General features: G+C 33.4%; 2 protein-coding genes across 4 annotated transcripts; both read left to right on the top strand.

The window, feature by feature from the left end:
- Nucleotides 1-4,974: 4,974 nt before the first annotated feature.
- LOC133687961 (glutamate--cysteine ligase, chloroplastic-like) lies at nucleotides 4,975-12,352 on the top strand. 3 transcript variants are annotated; one of them, XM_062107336.1, is made up of 17 exons: nucleotides 4,975-5,208; nucleotides 5,309-5,352; nucleotides 5,785-6,124; nucleotides 6,628-6,778; nucleotides 6,979-7,086; nucleotides 7,303-7,395; nucleotides 8,145-8,228; nucleotides 8,414-8,482; nucleotides 8,567-8,637; nucleotides 8,722-8,790; nucleotides 9,309-9,402; nucleotides 9,534-9,623; nucleotides 9,717-9,797; nucleotides 10,097-10,189; nucleotides 10,700-10,780; nucleotides 11,825-11,894; nucleotides 12,009-12,352. In XM_062107336.1, exons 3-17 carry the CDS (start codon nucleotides 5,787-5,789, stop codon nucleotides 12,095-12,097), a joined length of 1,581 nt encoding a protein of 526 aa, XP_061963320.1. In that variant the 5' UTR covers nucleotides 4,975-5,208; nucleotides 5,309-5,352; nucleotides 5,785-5,786; the 3' UTR covers nucleotides 12,098-12,352. The 3 variants fall into 3 exon arrangements, with proteins under 3 accessions (XP_061963320.1, XP_061963312.1, XP_061963304.1); XM_062107328.1 differs by lacking the exon at nucleotides 5,309-5,352; XM_062107320.1 differs by lacking the exons at nucleotides 4,975-5,208; nucleotides 5,309-5,352 and having other exon boundaries at nucleotides 5,641-6,124.
- Nucleotides 12,353-14,636: 2,284 nt separating this feature from the next.
- Nucleotides 14,637-16,544, top strand: LOC133680912 (tubulin beta chain-like). Its single transcript, XM_062103939.1, has 3 exons — nucleotides 14,637-15,200; nucleotides 15,317-15,586; nucleotides 15,685-16,544. Exons 1-3 carry the CDS (start codon nucleotides 14,807-14,809, stop codon nucleotides 16,353-16,355), a joined length of 1,335 nt encoding a protein of 444 aa, XP_061959923.1. The 5' UTR covers nucleotides 14,637-14,806; the 3' UTR covers nucleotides 16,356-16,544.

Genomic DNA, 16,544 nt, shown 5'->3' with positions numbered 1-16,544 from the left:
GGGACGAAAGCAGGGGAAATGGAAATTCGTTGTGCAATCCATTGTTTTTTAAAATATTTTTAAACAATTCGAAAGCATAAAAAATTTAATTTAAAGTAAAAAATATTTAATTTTTAAAAAATTATTATTTGAAACGCAATATTCTAAACTATCGTTTTTGTTTGAAATTATTCTATGTTATTATGATTTCTCTCCAAAATACTTTCAGATGCATATAAATGGTAATTTTTTGTTTTCATCGAAGGTATCATATGTCTAGTCAATAGCAAGAATCAGTAACTTTGCTCAGGAGATCCATACCATAACCGAAGGAAAGGAAACCTGAAGCTAAGGCAAGAGCCGAAAGACTTTAAAGGCCAATGCGTCTGGTGGATCCAGATTTAGATCATCCAAGATATGGCCCAAAGTATCCCAACATAGGGTGGGTGACATACAAGCCTCACCTCCTTCTGCAAGATGTAAGTTCGGGCCGAGCGCAGCCATCGTTTGAGCTGATGTTCTTTTGCCGCCTGACATTGCAGCTAGGGGCCTTTCAAGCAGACAAAGCTAAAGCTCCGGTTTGATCCTGCTTTTATAAGCTATTTTTACAAGTTAAAAGTTATTTTCTTACAACTTTTATAAGCTTCCCCACCCACCCAGTGTGCGCGTCGCATACGCTAACTAATTTATTTATTTTTATTTACTTTACTTTTTATATTTGTTTAGTTATTCCAAATTAATTAAAATTTATTTTATTTTATAAAATCAAACATCAACCTATCACTTTAAATTTATCTCGATATTGTGAGATCTCCAGTTTTAAAAATCAAAACAAATTTTCAAGTTAAATTAAAAAAAAAACTAATATAAAAAGAATTAAATTGAAAAAAATTTAAAAGATCAAATTTTTTTAAAAAATGAACTTCCATAACCATTCAAATTAACCCATGATATTAATAAAAAATAGATTGAATATTTATTTAAGCTTCAAATTTGGTTATGAGAGGATAATTATTTAAAATAAATGAAATTAAATTTCGTTTTGTGAAAATATTAATTAACTGAAAATAAAAATATTTTCTTTATAAAGAAATATAAATCACCAAGATTAATTGTAAATCAAAGCAACGTTGAAAAAACAAATAAGAAGAAAACAATTAAGGGATCAAAGCTTGAAAAATCTTACGATCTTCAGAAAAAGAAAAACACTTAGGTTATGTTTGTTTATCGGAATTCATTTTTCAGGAAATCACTTTTCAAATTTTCTTGTGTTTGTTTGTCATTAGAAAAGTTGATCAACGGAAAACACTTTCCAGTCAAAGAAAAATTTGGTTTGGTTTCTAGAGAAGTGTTTTCCTAAAAAATTTAGACGGAAAATACTTTACAGAAGTTGTGAAAATTTTAGAAATGTCATATTATTTGCTGATTATATCAAATTTAGTCCTCAAACTTTTGATTTCTATATATATATATTTTGTTTTAAATATTTATTTTTCAATTTCATATCTTAAAAATTAATTTTTATATTAACTTTAATCCTCATTTTTATAATTGTTATTTGTTTTTTCCTTATCATTTTTTTATTTAAATTTTTTATGTATCAAATTTGGTCCTCATTTTTTTTATTGTTATTTATTTTATTTGAAATAATTTATGAAATGTTAATTATTATTATTTTAATTTCTTCATCTTTTATTTTTTTTAGATTTGATCTCTATTATTTTGATTATTATTTATTTTATTTGAGATAATTTATGAAATTATATTTTTTTTCAATTTCATTCTTATTCAACTTTTTAATTTGTAAGATTTGTTTCTCATTATTTTAATAAACTTGAGAAAAATAAAATATTAATAAGTTATTTTTCAGCTCATTTTTCATGACATAACCAAACACTGGAAAATGTTTTCTAACTTATTTTCTATTATATTATCAAATATCAAAAAATAATTTATTTTTTTTAAAAAAATTGTTTTTTAACAAACAAATGAACTCTTATAAAGAACCATGTTTCTTCTACGTGTAGGTTTTTCGTACTAATAAACGAGAGAGGTGGGAAATTTTAATTACTTCTCCTGGAAGCTAGTGATAAAAAAACAAAAAGAAGACATGAAGACAGAGAGAGCAAGATATTTCTAGAAATGTAATTATTTTTATTTAAAAATATATTAAAATAATAATTTTTATTTTTTAAAAATTATTTTTAATATATGATTTTAAAACATTAAAAATTAAAAAAAAATAATTTTTTAAAATGGTTTTAAAATAAAAAACAAATAGAGATCCGTACGTTTTGATTGGGTCTCTGACAAGAAGGACAGTTTGGATTGTAATGGCAGTTGAACTATTCGTTTTCCAGCTAGGAAGGTTTCAAGTAGATAGCCACTTGTGTTTGTCGTTGGTGTGAGCCGCCAGGTGGAATCGATCCCAGTTCAAAGTGACCCAGAAACGTGTACGTATCTGCCATCGATAATCTTCGTTGACTATCTGGCAAAAAACCAAGAAAAACTGCAGAAAGACCCTTGTTTGCAATTTCTTTAGGTTTTAATGATGAAGCTTTTAGATAACCACCGTAACTTTTGCATGAAATTATCATATCCTTGCTGAATCCGTTGAATATATTACTCTCAGGTTCCTGTAAATCCATTCCTAATTCCCCAATACTTTTTTTTTCCTTGTATTTCAATCCAAAATCACGATGCAAAGTGTAAATCTTGTATACAGTAAGAATCAAGTCATGGTTGCATGGGTAGTGGGTTTTCATTTGTTTGTCAACTTTAAAACATGATTATTAAATCCAATCTAAATCTAACTCGATGAATTAACTTAGAACCCGGTTAACCTAATATCTTGATGAAGTTTGTATATGGCAAAACATAAACATGTAATTAATCTAAAAAAATCATTTGAATCATTTGATTAACCTGAAATTGAAGTGATTTGATAAAATTAAAAAATCCCATTTTGTTTTCTCTCTTTGTCCACCTCTTTTATGTTTTTCCTTTCTCTTAAGCATGTTCTTGGCTTTCTAATTATGTAAATAACGACAATTCTGACTCTAATTATTAGCTATTTGTTTTATAGCCTTAATTTGTGTTGTGAATCCTATTTGTACAACCTGATGTATTTGTTTTTGAAAAAAATATTTAATGATATTTTGTGAGTTTTTATTTTTAATATTATATAATTAAATAAATATAGTTTTTTTTTTAAATGAAATATTTAGCTATTTCTAGTCCATTATGTACAACGTGCATTTAAAAGGTGAATCGGGTCAATCTTGGTGAATTCAATGTATCTTTATCTTGATATTTAAAATACAAAAATAAGCACATTTTGATTTTTTTAAAACTTTTTTTTTTGGCTGTTGAAAAACATGTAAATATACCTGTATATTTTTTTAATCTATGCGCGGAGAAAGCTCCATTAGTAGCCGGCAAATGGCCAAATACTATGAATATTGTTGATGAGTTTTTATGTTAATATAATATTTTATCAAAAATATCATATTAAAATCATATCATCAAATAGAATATTTTGACACCAAATTTTACCATTCTAGTTGCAAAATCTCGACAGCTAAATACCTTTTTCATTACTGTTATTTTTCAGTAAGATTTTTTTATCTAAAAATTTAAAAATAAATAAAATAAAATTTTGAATCAAAATAAAAATTACCAAGAATTTAGTATCGTATTTGATTTTCCATGTTTGACATTTCAGTCATTTTTTTAATCTAGAAATTTTATTAAATTTTAAATTTAACTCCAGCTAATTAGGCCATAAAAGTACTTAATAATAAAAAAAAAGTGGAGTTAGCTTGTTGACTGTTCATATCAATAAACCAACTAAAATGACGCCTCGTCTCTTTTTTTAGATATATTAGGCAACATTGTTTCCCATCAAATAAAATAATATGTTCTTCCTGCCCCCTACATTGCTTAGATTCTTAAATTCGAATGTAATTATGCATATTCAACTCTTGCCGTTGCTGTCATCAAGTACATCATCCTTGTCCAGGTTTCCCCGGAGTTGACATCGCCGGCAATAACTTATTTTTACAAAAAATAATTATCACATATATTTATATGAATTTTTTTTATATAAAGTTGTTTATATAATATTTTACTTCTAATACTAAATAGAATTAATACCAATTCAATTTTTTGTATTATTTAAAAAAGGAGCAATTTTCTATTTTACAACCCTTCCTCTCTCGTGAATGTAAAAATAAAAATAAAATTTATTAAACACAAGAGAATCAGTTGCGCTGAATTAAAAAAAAAATGCATAGCAATAAGTTACAATTAAAAATGGAATCCCTCATAATTCTACTATATTGACATTCCTGATATTTTCTTCTAATTCAGCAGAAAGAAAATGCGGCTAATAAATATTTTTGGTATAATGCTTCATTTTCTTTGGTTAATGTTTAAATTCAAGGCTGTGATAAGTTGGTCAATAGTAACGGGCTGATTTGTCTGTGGCTGTATATTTCATCTACTCGAGTTACTGTTGCTGATTTTTTTAAAAAATTATTAGATTTATTTTATTGATTTTTTTAATAAAATTATTAATGCTATAATTAGAATTTCAGTATATTTCTAGAGTTTTATTTATTTATTTTTCTTGTTTTTTAAAAAATTATTAGATTTATTTTATCTATTTTTTAATAAAATTATTAATGCTATAATTAGAATTTCGGAATATTTCTAGAGTTTTATTTTTTTTAATTTTTCTTGTCTATCATCTCTCATGTCTATTTAATATATTTTTAAGAATATTACTATTCTAAATAACAACAAGTTATTAATTTATTTTTTCACTCATGAAATGAAATGTATAAACTGTAATTTTGTTTTTCAATCCAGAATTATTTTTAAAGAAATATGCTAAAAGCTAAAAATAATCCTTGGAAAAGTGGTGACGTGTAAGAAACCCAGCAAAAATGGATTAGAGCGGAGCATATAAGCAAAGAAATGGAAGCACTGCATCATTGTTTGTAGGGTCGCACTCATTTGATTTTTCCCTTCCTTTCCTCACTCTCTAGTCTCTTCGCTTTCACTACAAAAGCCAACCCAGCCCAACCAAAAGATCTTTCATTTCTTAACTGCCACGGTGCCACCTCTCTCTCAAAAATATTTTTCTCCTCTTGCAAATTCTTCAATCCATAAGAACCTGCTACTATTCAATCCCTACAATTGTTTACGTTTCTCTTCTTCTTTAAGGTAAAAACTTCGTCTTTTTTTCCCTTCAAGTTTTTGGTTCATTTGATGCTTTCGTTGTGTTACTGGTCTTTTTATATCATATGTTTTTACCTAATGGTAGATATGAATATCGCGTTGTTAAATGGTGCATTGGGTATTGTGAAGGTAAGGGGAAGTGGAGTATTTTAATTTCATTACCATTTTTTTTTTGCTAATTTTTGTGAAGCGACCCATTGTTGATACTTGATTTGATAAGCTAATGTGGGTACTGTTTATCCTGATATGATAGGCAGCGTAGCACATGCTGGGTTGTTTTTTTTTTAGAAATGGATATCATGTGAAATTATTGGAAGTATCTCATTAACTTTTATTTTATTTTTAGTTTTGGTCACCGAAAAAGTAAGTGATAAAGTTGAAAAGGGGCATTATGTGAAACTGTTGAAAGCTGAATAAGTTCTGTATAGCTAACTTTTCCGACGTTTTACCTCTAGCTGGAATATAATTTGTTTGTGTTTATGGTTTTCTCACTGGATGCTTGGTTCCTGTTGATTTTGACTTTGTAAGTTGTAATTGAAAGGATGGTTGGGGTTGTTGCAGGCATGACGCTGGTTGCCCAGGCTGGTCCATCATCCTCTATACTTACGGAGATAAGCCGCTGTAAAGCTGCACAAAATGTGGTTATTGCTATGGCTAGAAGCACTGATGCATCTAAGCTAAAGGAAACACCTCTCAGATTCTCTTCATTGTCATGTAATTCTAGCAAGACACCTCAGATTCCGAGTTCAGAGAGTCTGTCAGTAGGAATGAAGAGAGGGCATCGAGTTGTTGTTGCCGCGAGCCCTCCTACAGAAGATGCTGTCATTGCCACAGAACCACTAACAAAAGAGGATCTTATCGGATACCTTGCCTCTGGTTGCAAACCTAAGGAAAATTGGAGGTGAATTCTCAATCCGTGATTCTAGTTGGATTAGAGTGGTATCTTCGTCTTGTTGGAGACCTTGTCACTGGCTGCAACCCCAAGGAAAAGTAGTATATTGTCAAAATTTTGCATAGATAAAAGGCTCTTCTTTTGCCCATTCCACCACTCCTAAATTCTGCAAATCGTAGAGATTCTTGAATTTTTGCAATTCAAATACTCTGTCACAAGACATGTACATATCCATCGAAGGTCAATTACGATCAAACATATAACCATAAGGGTTTGTTGTACCCTTCTGACTAGTCTATCTCAAACTGTAGTGTTTTGCATGCTTTTCAAGTTGTAAATCCAAGTACCTTCTGTTAAAGAAAAGGTTTTTGTTCCTTGTCCTTGGTAACAAACTTGTTATTATCCCATTTCATTTTGTTTAGGTTGATACCCAGTACTATTGGGTTTTCATACTTGATTTCTGGTTTTACCTATACCCTAGGTATTGCTCATTTACAGTGTTGCTTTTGCAGAATAGGTACAGAACACGAGAAGTTTGGTTTTGAGATTGGAACTTTACGTCCTATGAAATATGAACAAATTGCAGAGTTGCTTCATGGTATTGCTGAGAGATTTGACTGGGACAGAATAATGGAAGGTGACAACATCATAGGACTTCAACAGGTAAAATGGTCATCATGGTTATCTTTATTTCTTTTTCATAGCTAACTGCATCTCATACTTATGCATATCTTATACTCTGCTCTGGACTTATTTTCTACTGTTTATATACAAGCTAATTGCATATCTTACGTAGGAAATTTTGTACTGTTTTCTCAAATGGACTGGGTTGTGGATTATGTGGTTTTAATTGCTTTGGCCAGGGGAAGCAAAGCATATCATTAGAGCCTGGTGGTCAGTTTGAGCTCAGTGGTGCTCCTGTAGAAACTTTGCATCAAACGTGTGCTGAGGTTAATTCACACCTTTATCAGGTAAGTTGAGATTAATACACATCAACATGACTTTTGCTCAGGTTAATTCAACATTTGGGTTTATTTCTGGTAGCAGGACAATTTGTTTTTGCAAACATCATCTGGATGAATATGAGATTGCGTGATGGTGCTGTTTTCTTTTTCTCAAATTTTTTATGAAACACACATTCACTATGTCCTTGTGATCTTGCTATCTTCATATGTTAATTTTACCAGGTGAAAGCTGTGGCAGAGGAAATGGGAATTGGATTCTTAGGAATTGGCTTCCAGCCCAAATGGGGACTTAAAGACATTCCTGTTATGCCCAAGGTATAATAATCCAATCAATTTATTCTCCTTCTCATGCAATCAGCTTGGGTGGAATATACTAAGACATGAAGACATGGATTATTAAGGAAAGTAAAAGGTAATAGTTGTCATGGAATGAGCTTGAACATGCTTTCCATGCAAGGCAAATGTGCCCTTGTAAACTTTTTATGTGAGTTTTTGTGACATTTAACAGAAGGGATAGAATAAATAAAATTATGATCATACACGTTTGTATTCTCGGTTTTTATATTGTTTCATGGGTTTCATGTTTGGCCTTTTCATGTCGAACCTTCATAGTATGCCATGAATGCTTCCTTCTTTGTTAAATATGGCAGATTGTGTTTCTGAGCTTTCACATATCTTATGCCAATCTCTCGAGAATTGTTTAGTTTTGTGGCTCAAAGCTGATTTGTCCAGCCAACTATACTCCCTAGTATATTCTTTCTATAAGCCATCTAAAGTTGCATATGTAGACTGAGTTAAGTGTTCATGCCTAGAGGAAAAGCCTCTAGAAATACAGGGGCTACTTTTAAGTATTGGAATATTTCATAGAGGTTCCTTTCCAATCTATCCTACAAAATACCATCAGTGATATTTAATTTATGTTTGTTATCCCAGCGATACTAGGCTTCTCATTTAATCTCTTTTTTCAATGCTTCTGTTCTTTTCCTTTTGTTTTTAGTGCTGTTTATAATCTTGCTTTCCCTTGGAAATTTGATTGCTTGTCTACTGACATGTATTTTGTCCAGGGAAGATATGATATCATGAGGAATTACATGCCTAAAGTTGGCTCGCTAGGACTAGATATGATGTTTAGGACTTGCACCGTTCAGGTTAGATGAATTTTGCTTTATTCACTGGTTTGGTCATTTTGAAGCAATTTCTTGCCTGGTGGTTAATTTTTTATTCTTTCCTGGTGGCTAATTTTCTAGTTTAAACTTCCTTTTCTGTATTTGATGATTTTTTGTCTAATGTATATTGATAACTTTTTATATATAAAATATTAAACTTTCAATAGGTTAATCTGGACTTCATTTCTGAAGCTGACATGATAAGAAAATTTCGTGCTGGCCTTGCTTTGCAGCCGGTGAGAAACTTTCCTAAACTTTGAGTTCTTTTCAAACACAAATTTTTCTGATTCTGTGATATCTTTTTCTTGGAAAATAAACAGATAGCAACAGCTCTATTTGCAAACTCACCTTTCACCGAAGGAAAACCAAATGGCTATCTCAGCCTAAGAAGGTTTCTAAACGTAATTGTACTATTGTACTTAATATGAAATTTGTTTCCCGTAGGCTTCTTAGTGATGTTTCTTTACCTGAGCAGCCATATCTGGACTGATACTGACAACAATCGTGCTGGCATGCTTCCTTTTGTTTTCAATGACACCTTTGGGTAAGTTATTAACTTGTTATTTGAGAGGAAAATAACATTTAAGCTTTTAATTTTTGGGTTGGGGGTGGTGGGGGATGAGCGGGTTTGGAAATCCATCCACAGAATCTGTATTTTTGAGTTAATTTTTATTTTGAACACTGTGATGTACAGAAATCTAAGTTGGCATTGACTATGAGCACAGATGATAATTATCTGTGTGAGTATGTATCTAAGGATATGTATAGTTTAGCTCCTTGCTATTTTGTTTGCGATTAAGAGGAGTCATCATCACCCCTGACTTCTGAGTTAAAAAGGATTTAACATTGCCAGCATCAATCCCCTTTTTTATCAGTTCTCAGATCAGGGGTAAAAATAAATGGGGACACATGCCCATTCCTGCGTACAAATACACGTTACATGTATTTTGCAAGGTTAAGTTCATAATGTATGCATGAATACTCGCATAAACAAATGCGCACGCACATGGTGCATGAAGTTGATTGTATGATGGCAGTTCTGTTTTATTTTTCCCTTTGCAGGTTTGAGCAGTATGTTGATTATGCTCTTGATGTTCCAATGTATTTTGTTTATCGGAAAAAGAAGTATATTGACTGTACTGGAATGTCATTCCGGGTCTCTTTCTATCCTTTATAGCCTTGTAATTTAATTTTTTTAATTTTTCACCATTTTTGCAGGAACCTTATCCATTAAATCAAGCTACTAATTTTTCAAGTACTAATTGGTGGCCATTTTATATTTTGCAGGACTTTTTGGCAGGAAAACTTCCATGCATTCCTGGTGAATTGCCAACTCTTAATGACTGGGAAAACCATTTGACAACTATATTTCCTGAGGTTAAATGATGTGCATTTTGGTTCTTTTGCCAAAAAATATTGTGCTGTCATCTTGGCGGCTCATTTAACACATTGCTTTCTCATTTCTTTCAGGTCAGGTTGAAGAGATACTTAGAGATGAGGGGTGCTGATGGAGGGCCTTGGAGGAGGTTATGTGCTTTGCCAGCATTTTGGGTAGTTGGCCACTTTGATCCTTTTCTTTTTCTTTTTTGGTTGCATGATTTGTCTATGTCTGAAATGATTTTTGCAAAAAAATTTAGATGGAATGAACAGTAGAACAGTTACAGCAGCAAGGATGTGAAACTTGAAAATTTTAACTTGTACCCATAGCATGATTTATTGCTTTGTCTTCTTTTAGTGTGGCACCCTTTTCAACAGATCCGTATTCTTCATAATTGAATGGAGGATTTTATTACTTTCCTCCATTTAAACAATATCATCAGCTCATTTTGATTTCTGTTTTCAAATGTCAGGTAGGGCTGTTATACGATGAAGACTCACTTCAAAGTGTTCTAGACATGACAGCTGACTGGACCTCTGAAGAAAGACTGATGTTAAGGAATAAGGTAACCCAAAACACTTTTACAATGGAACTCTAAATCTCCGTTCCTCAAATTATAATATGCCTAACACAAGATCTGCAGAAGTGATTTTTTGAGTGAGTCATAGTTGTACGATGTTTTCTTTTAGGATGTCATGCAGTAAACTGAATATAAGCAAAAGATCATGACCCTGTTGAAGTCAATAGTAAAAGACTTGAGCGTGTTGTTAACGTGAAAAGGCTGCCATAGAAGGATCCACAATATGGTGGACTGACAGATGATGAAAATTTTAATCTTGAAAGAGACTTTCATTTACTTTTTCTCAACATTCCTGATGCAAGTTCATGAAACCTGACATTGCTAGAGGCATGGGTTTGTGTTTTAATACCTGCCATGGCATTGTATTTATGTGAGTATATGTGGTGTTAATAAGGACAGTTCTTGCTTGCTATTTATTTTTATCCCACAACAGAGATGCAGCCTGTATGTCTTCTGTAATCATGACGATGAATCTGATATAAAATTGTTTTTTAGGTTCCAAAGACAGGTCTTAAGACACCATTTCGGGGTGGACTGTTGAGAAATGTTGCCGAAGAAGTTCTAAAGCTGGCTAAGGTAACTTTATTTTTTTTCCAATAATGGTAGTTGGCTAAGTTAACCTGCAGACTGCTTTTCTTCAGCTTTAAGTAAACACTAGGTTAGTGTCCATGCTATCGATACGGGTTGGACCAAATTCTTTTGGAATGTAAAAAGATAATATCTTGACCATCAGAGTTTTTTCAGCATTGACATTAAACTCGGTACAACAGGTTAAATTCGAAAACTCTCGATTCAGGATTCAACTTTTTGCTTAGCTTGAATTTTAAATTAAATCTCATGAGAGTTGCCTTAATATGACCTTATTGACGGGTACGTTCAAAAAAAAAAATCAAAGAAAAAAAATTGTTAAGTTCAGCCTAGTCCACCCGTCAAACTTGTTACCCAAGTTATGAATTACACTAGGTGAAATTTTATTTTATTATATAATAAGAATTATGAAACCGTACGGTATAAAAATTAATAAAATCTCAACATTAAAATATGGATTTAGAAAAAAAATAATCAAATGCTTTTAAAAAAAGCCATGGGTTTGTTGTAAAAAAGCCTTGGTGCATGGACTTGAGGCAGGCTTATGTGTATGGGATAATTTGTTTTTTCGTTTTACCTTTTTCTTTGAAAAAAAAAAGTTATGTGACAGATGACTGTCACTACAAAAACTAATAGCCACCCTAGTGCTTGAACATGCAACCTTGCCTAATTAAGAGCCTGCTTGGTAGTTTGGTATTATGATAGTAATTAATTTTTTAAAGTTTTTTTACTTGGAAATATATTAAAATAATTTTTTTTTATTTTTTAAAATTTATTTTTGATATCAGTATATCAAAACGATCCAAAAATATAAAAAACTTAATTTGAAGCAAATAAAAAAAATAATTTTTTTTCAAAAGCGCTTTTGAAATGTAAAAATAAAAAGGCACCAAGGATACACGTTAAACCAAGCGAGTTACAAAATAAATATGTCATCAAACAATTAAAATAATATATTAACTTGGTTAAACCGACCCTAGTTTTTTTAGTTGTTTTGATAATTGTTCTCTAAACACACTTATTCTACTGCAGGATGGCTTAGAAAGGAGAGGCTTTAAGGAAGTTGGTTTCTTGAATGCAGTGTCTGATGTGGTTAGCACAGGTAATTTAGAAGTAATAATGCATTTATTTTTGCATGCTTCCCCAGTAATTTGACTATGTTAACCTGCATAAGTTGGTTTCTTAATGGTCATGATGATTGATAATTTTATGGCAGGAGTAACACCAGCAGAAAAGCTTTTGGAACTTTACCATGGAAAGTGGGGGCGGTCTATAGATCCTGTTTTTGAAGAGCTACTTTACTAAGGTGAATTAGATTTTTGTAGCACTGCAGCAGTGTCCTACTGGGTTTAAACCATGTTTATGTTCTGAACTACTTTCTTCAACTGATACTGATAGTTTGTCTTTTGCCGAATAAATTTCAATGTAAATCCTTGGTATGAGGATTCTCTCAAAACTCTCATCGAATAACACCCAGACAGTTTGGAGCCAGTGAACAATTTTTTAGCTTCCATAGCAATAACAAGCCGATCATGTGCTTTTCACAAGCATTCATTGTAACGTTTCCCTCGTGTCACGCATCTCATTCTCATCATCCCTGATGAAAATGGTTAACCCGATTTGGTATTTAATTCTATTTTCACAAACTAACCAGGTTTTCATTGATCACAGTGTGCAAATGGATTATGAGATTGGTGGAAGTGTGTAACAGAAATATGAAAGGATGATCTAAACTTAAATGCTCCCTATTTTCAGTTCAAACACTGTTACATGGCAAACAAAATGTCAGTACTCATTTTAAGAATGATGGTAGCTAGCTTCATTTCATAAAAAGTCTGTTTTCAGTAACATCCCACATTTCCCCACAATAGTAGGACCTTCAATGCTATGCTCTTCTAGCAAGTATTTAATTGTCAATTGCTTAACCAGGGTTTGCCTTTTGTATCCCTAAAACCTTATGTGATCTTGTCCACCAACCCTATCTCATCAGGTCACCCTCCACGGTCCGAGCCATGTGGGCTGCCAGCACCCAACAGGTACCGTGTGCTTCCCAGACCCGCTAGAGATACATACCCCACCATATTACCACTAATATGGTAGCTATCCATGCCACTGTTTTGTTTAGTTTCTCGTGTTTTGTCGCTTCTTATTGATTACATAAATTTCATTTGTTTGGTGTATACAACCAAGGGAAAGATTCGGGGGAGGATATGTCAAATGTATCTGGCTGGAGTGAGAGGTGTGTGAGATTGCTGCCGGGGGGATCCTAACATAAGAGGGTGGTAATTTAGATGGTGACTGGCCATCATCCCTACCACTCTTTAGTAGGTGTTGAATGGCTTGAAAACGATGCTATAACAGCAAATTCTTAGACACATATCCATGAACATCATCAAATCTGATCTCGTGCAACCTTTTTGTCTGTTAGTAAAGTAAAATGCTAGTATGAAGTTTTGAGTCAAAATTCAGTCAGCTATCATTTTCCCATTCAATTTAGCCTGCAGCAGATGATGATGATGGAAGTACTGAGATCTGTTGAATGTTTATTATGTATTTAGGTTTAATAGATTATATTAGAAGCAAACTACCAGATCACACTTTTCTCTTTTGGCTCAATGGGATTTTTTTGAACCTCATACTACACAATGGGATTATATAGTATCCATATTTTCGTATAATCTCTTCAGGTGATGTGAAATAATTTATCATATTATAGGGAGGACTTAGCATAGGATCTCAACATCAAGAAGCCAACTAGTCCTTGTGGAGGGTCTGGAAGGAGGGCCAGAAAGAATACTTGTTTAAGAAGAGAGAGACAGACCGAAAACAGGAAGGTTTCATGCCCTCCAATAATTGAAGCTTCTTAGCTCTCACCCTTGTGACACCACCCTTAGGTTTTATATCGCAAATTAGGCACCTAATTTGATCTTAAATCACTAATGCGATCTTACACCATGATATTTGTGGCATAACCACCTTATTAGTCTGAACATTACCAGAGTACCTTCCCTATATGTTTGTCATCTCATTTCTGTCCGAGTGACCAAGTTGTCTGAAAATATCTCGAAATAAAGAAGAGGTTTCTATTGACTGCCAAGTTTATTGATATGATGCTAGATCGTAAATTTCTACCAGGTAAAAATTTGCTGGCAATGTGGTTACCTTACCTGGTGCAATCAAGGTACTAGGAAGAAGATTTTCCTATATATTTGCATGATCAGTATGTTCTCTATAATATGACAAGAATTCAGTAGTTATTTAATATTTTTGCTTAAGAAAACAGTAAAACTCTACAAGCCACCAAGGAATTAGAGATGTTCATCAAAAGAAAGACAAGGCGTTAAAGAGTGAGTAAAGGGATCAGTATTCATGAAATGTTCTCGTTAACACACCATTCCAGAAATGGTGGATTGAAGTAAGAAGGAAGAAGGAAGTTGATAATAAAATAATAGAATTACATTCTATCATTTTGGAGGAGAGCAAGCTCAAGGCAGAGAGAGAGAGAGAGAAATGGAAGTAAGAAGGAAGAAGGAAGTTGATAATAAAATAATAGAATTCCATCCAATCATTTTGGAGGAGAGCAAGCTCAAGGCAGAGAGAGAGAGAGAGAGAAATGAGGCAGTTTTGGAATCTTAAATGACAGACAGACAGAGAGAAAGAAAATCAATCATACTGGAGGTTGGGTTGGCTATTTTAGATTGAGTGAAGCCAATGTATGATTGCAACTTCTTGTTATTATTATTATATCCATGTCCAGCTCACAACTCTTGTTGGAGCTTGACATGTTCCCCTCCTCCTAACGGAGACACATCGTATTATTCATTAAATTTTCTCTATATTTCTCACTTTCTGACACGGAATATATCAAACTCACCTTCTTAAAATCCTACCCCTCTTGCACCTACAAAAGCCCTGCAACTTTACATTCTTCCTCAGTCTCTCCCCTCCAGTCCCCTCCCTATATTTCTTCTATTGACACTTTCATTATTTTTTTATTAAGACTAATCAATCAAGATGAGAGAAATCCTTCATGTCCAAGCTGGTCAGTGTGGTAACCAAATTGGTGGCAAGTTTTGGGAGGTTGTGTGTGATGAACACGGGATTGATCCCACAGGGAATTATGCTGGCAACTCTAATGTTCAACTTGAGAGGGTTAATGTTTACTACAATGAGGCTAGTGGTGGTCGCTATGTGCCTAGAGCTGTGCTAATGGACCTTGAGCCAGGGACCATGGACAGCTTGAGGACTGGTCCCTACGGGCAAATCTTTAGGCCTGACAATTTTGTTTTCGGCCAAAATGGAGCTGGAAATAACTGGGCTAAGGGACATTACACTGAAGGAGCTGAACTGATCGATTCTGTTCTTGATGTTGTTCGAAAAGAAGCTGAGAATTGTGATTGCTTACAAGGTATGACTTCCACATCCTCACATTTATAGGTAAATCGTGTTCAGTTTAGTCCATTTATCATTGCTTGGCACACGCTAACTTTAGTTTCTTGAATTGATGACTGATAATGTGATTAGGCTTCCAAATCTGTCATTCTCTGGGAGGTGGAACTGGATCAGGAATGGGGACTCTGCTCATATCAAAGATCAGGGAAGAATACCCTGATAGGATGATGTTAACTTTCTCAGTATTTCCATCTCCCAAGGTTTCTGATACTGTGGTTGAGCCCTACAATGCAACCCTCTCTGTACACCAACTAGTTGAAAATGCTGATGAGTGCATGGTCCTTGACAATGAGGCTCTCTATGATATCTGCTTTCGAACTCTCAAGCTCACCAATCCAAGCTGTAAGTGAACCATGCCTCAATTTTTCATCCTTGTTAGTATTCATACCTATATAGATTGCAAAATCTCTAATATGAATGTGCGAAATTACACGTTACAGTTGGTGATCTTAACCACTTGATCTCAACAACCATGAGTGGAGTAACATGTTGCCTTCGATTCCCGGGCCAATTGAACTCTGATCTTCGGAAACTAGCCGTGAACTTAATCCCCTTCCCACGTCTCCATTTCTTCATGGTTGGTTTTGCACCGTTAACATCCCAAGGCTCACAACAGTACCGTGCCTTAACCATCCCGGAGCTGACACAACAAATGTGGGATGCTAAAAACATGATGTGTGCAGCTGATCCTCGGCACGGTAGGTACTTAACAGCCTCAGCTATGTTCCGAGGCAAAATGAGCACTAAGGAAGTTGATGAACAAATGATAAATGTGCAAAACAAGAACTCATCATATTTTGTTGAGTGGATTCCAAATAATGTTAAATCAAGTGTTTGTGACATTCCACCAACTGGGTTAGCAATGTCATCAACATTTATGGGAAATTCTACGTCTATTCAAGAAATGTTTAAGCGTGTTTCGGAACAATTTACAGTCATGTTTAGGAGAAAAGCGTTTTTGCACTGGTACACTGGGGAAGGAATGGATGAAATGGAGTTTACCGAGGCTGAAAGTAACATGAACGATTTGGTTTCTGAATATCAACAATATCAAGATGCCGCAGCCGATAATGAGGGGGAGTATGATGATGAAGAGCCTATGGAGAACTAAGGAGAATTTGATCTGGTTATTTGCCTATGGCTATGGCTTCAAGGATGAGTTGTTTCTGGTGGTTATTTATGTTACTGTATGGAGGTCAATATTTGAATAAGAGATTGTGAATATTTCTATTTATAATCTGTGAGTATAAAATTTGTATTATTGTTTTGTTATAATGTGGATGACTATCGTTTTTCTTCA

The sequence above is a fragment of the Populus nigra genome, chromosome 1, assembly GCF_951802175.1.
Source record: "Populus nigra chromosome 1, ddPopNigr1.1, whole genome shotgun sequence".
NCBI classification, from domain to species: Eukaryota; Viridiplantae; Streptophyta; class Magnoliopsida; order Malpighiales; family Salicaceae; genus Populus; species Populus nigra.
This window is presented reverse-complemented; position numbering and strand designations above follow the sequence as displayed.

Excerpts from the sequence above, each read along its gene's own strand:
- LOC133687961 (XM_062107320.1), top strand. The coding sequence starts at position 5,766 with ATGGTTGGGGTTGTTGCAGGCATGACGCTGGTTGCCCAGGCTGGTCCA. Across the intron at positions 8,483-8,566 it reads CTGGCCTTGCTTTGCAGCCG|ATAGCAACAGCTCTATTTGC; the intron begins GTGAGAAACTTT and ends GAAAATAAACAG. Across the intron at positions 9,403-9,533 it reads GTACTGGAATGTCATTCCGG|GACTTTTTGGCAGGAAAACT; the intron begins GTCTCTTTCTAT and ends TATATTTTGCAG.
- LOC133680912 (XM_062103939.1), top strand. The coding sequence starts at position 14,807 with ATGAGAGAAATCCTTCATGTCCAAGCTGGTCAGTGTGGTAACCAAATT. Across the intron at positions 15,201-15,316 it reads GAATTGTGATTGCTTACAAG|GCTTCCAAATCTGTCATTCT; the intron begins GTATGACTTCCA and ends TAATGTGATTAG. Across the intron at positions 15,587-15,684 it reads CAAGCTCACCAATCCAAGCT|TTGGTGATCTTAACCACTTG; the intron begins GTAAGTGAACCA and ends TACACGTTACAG.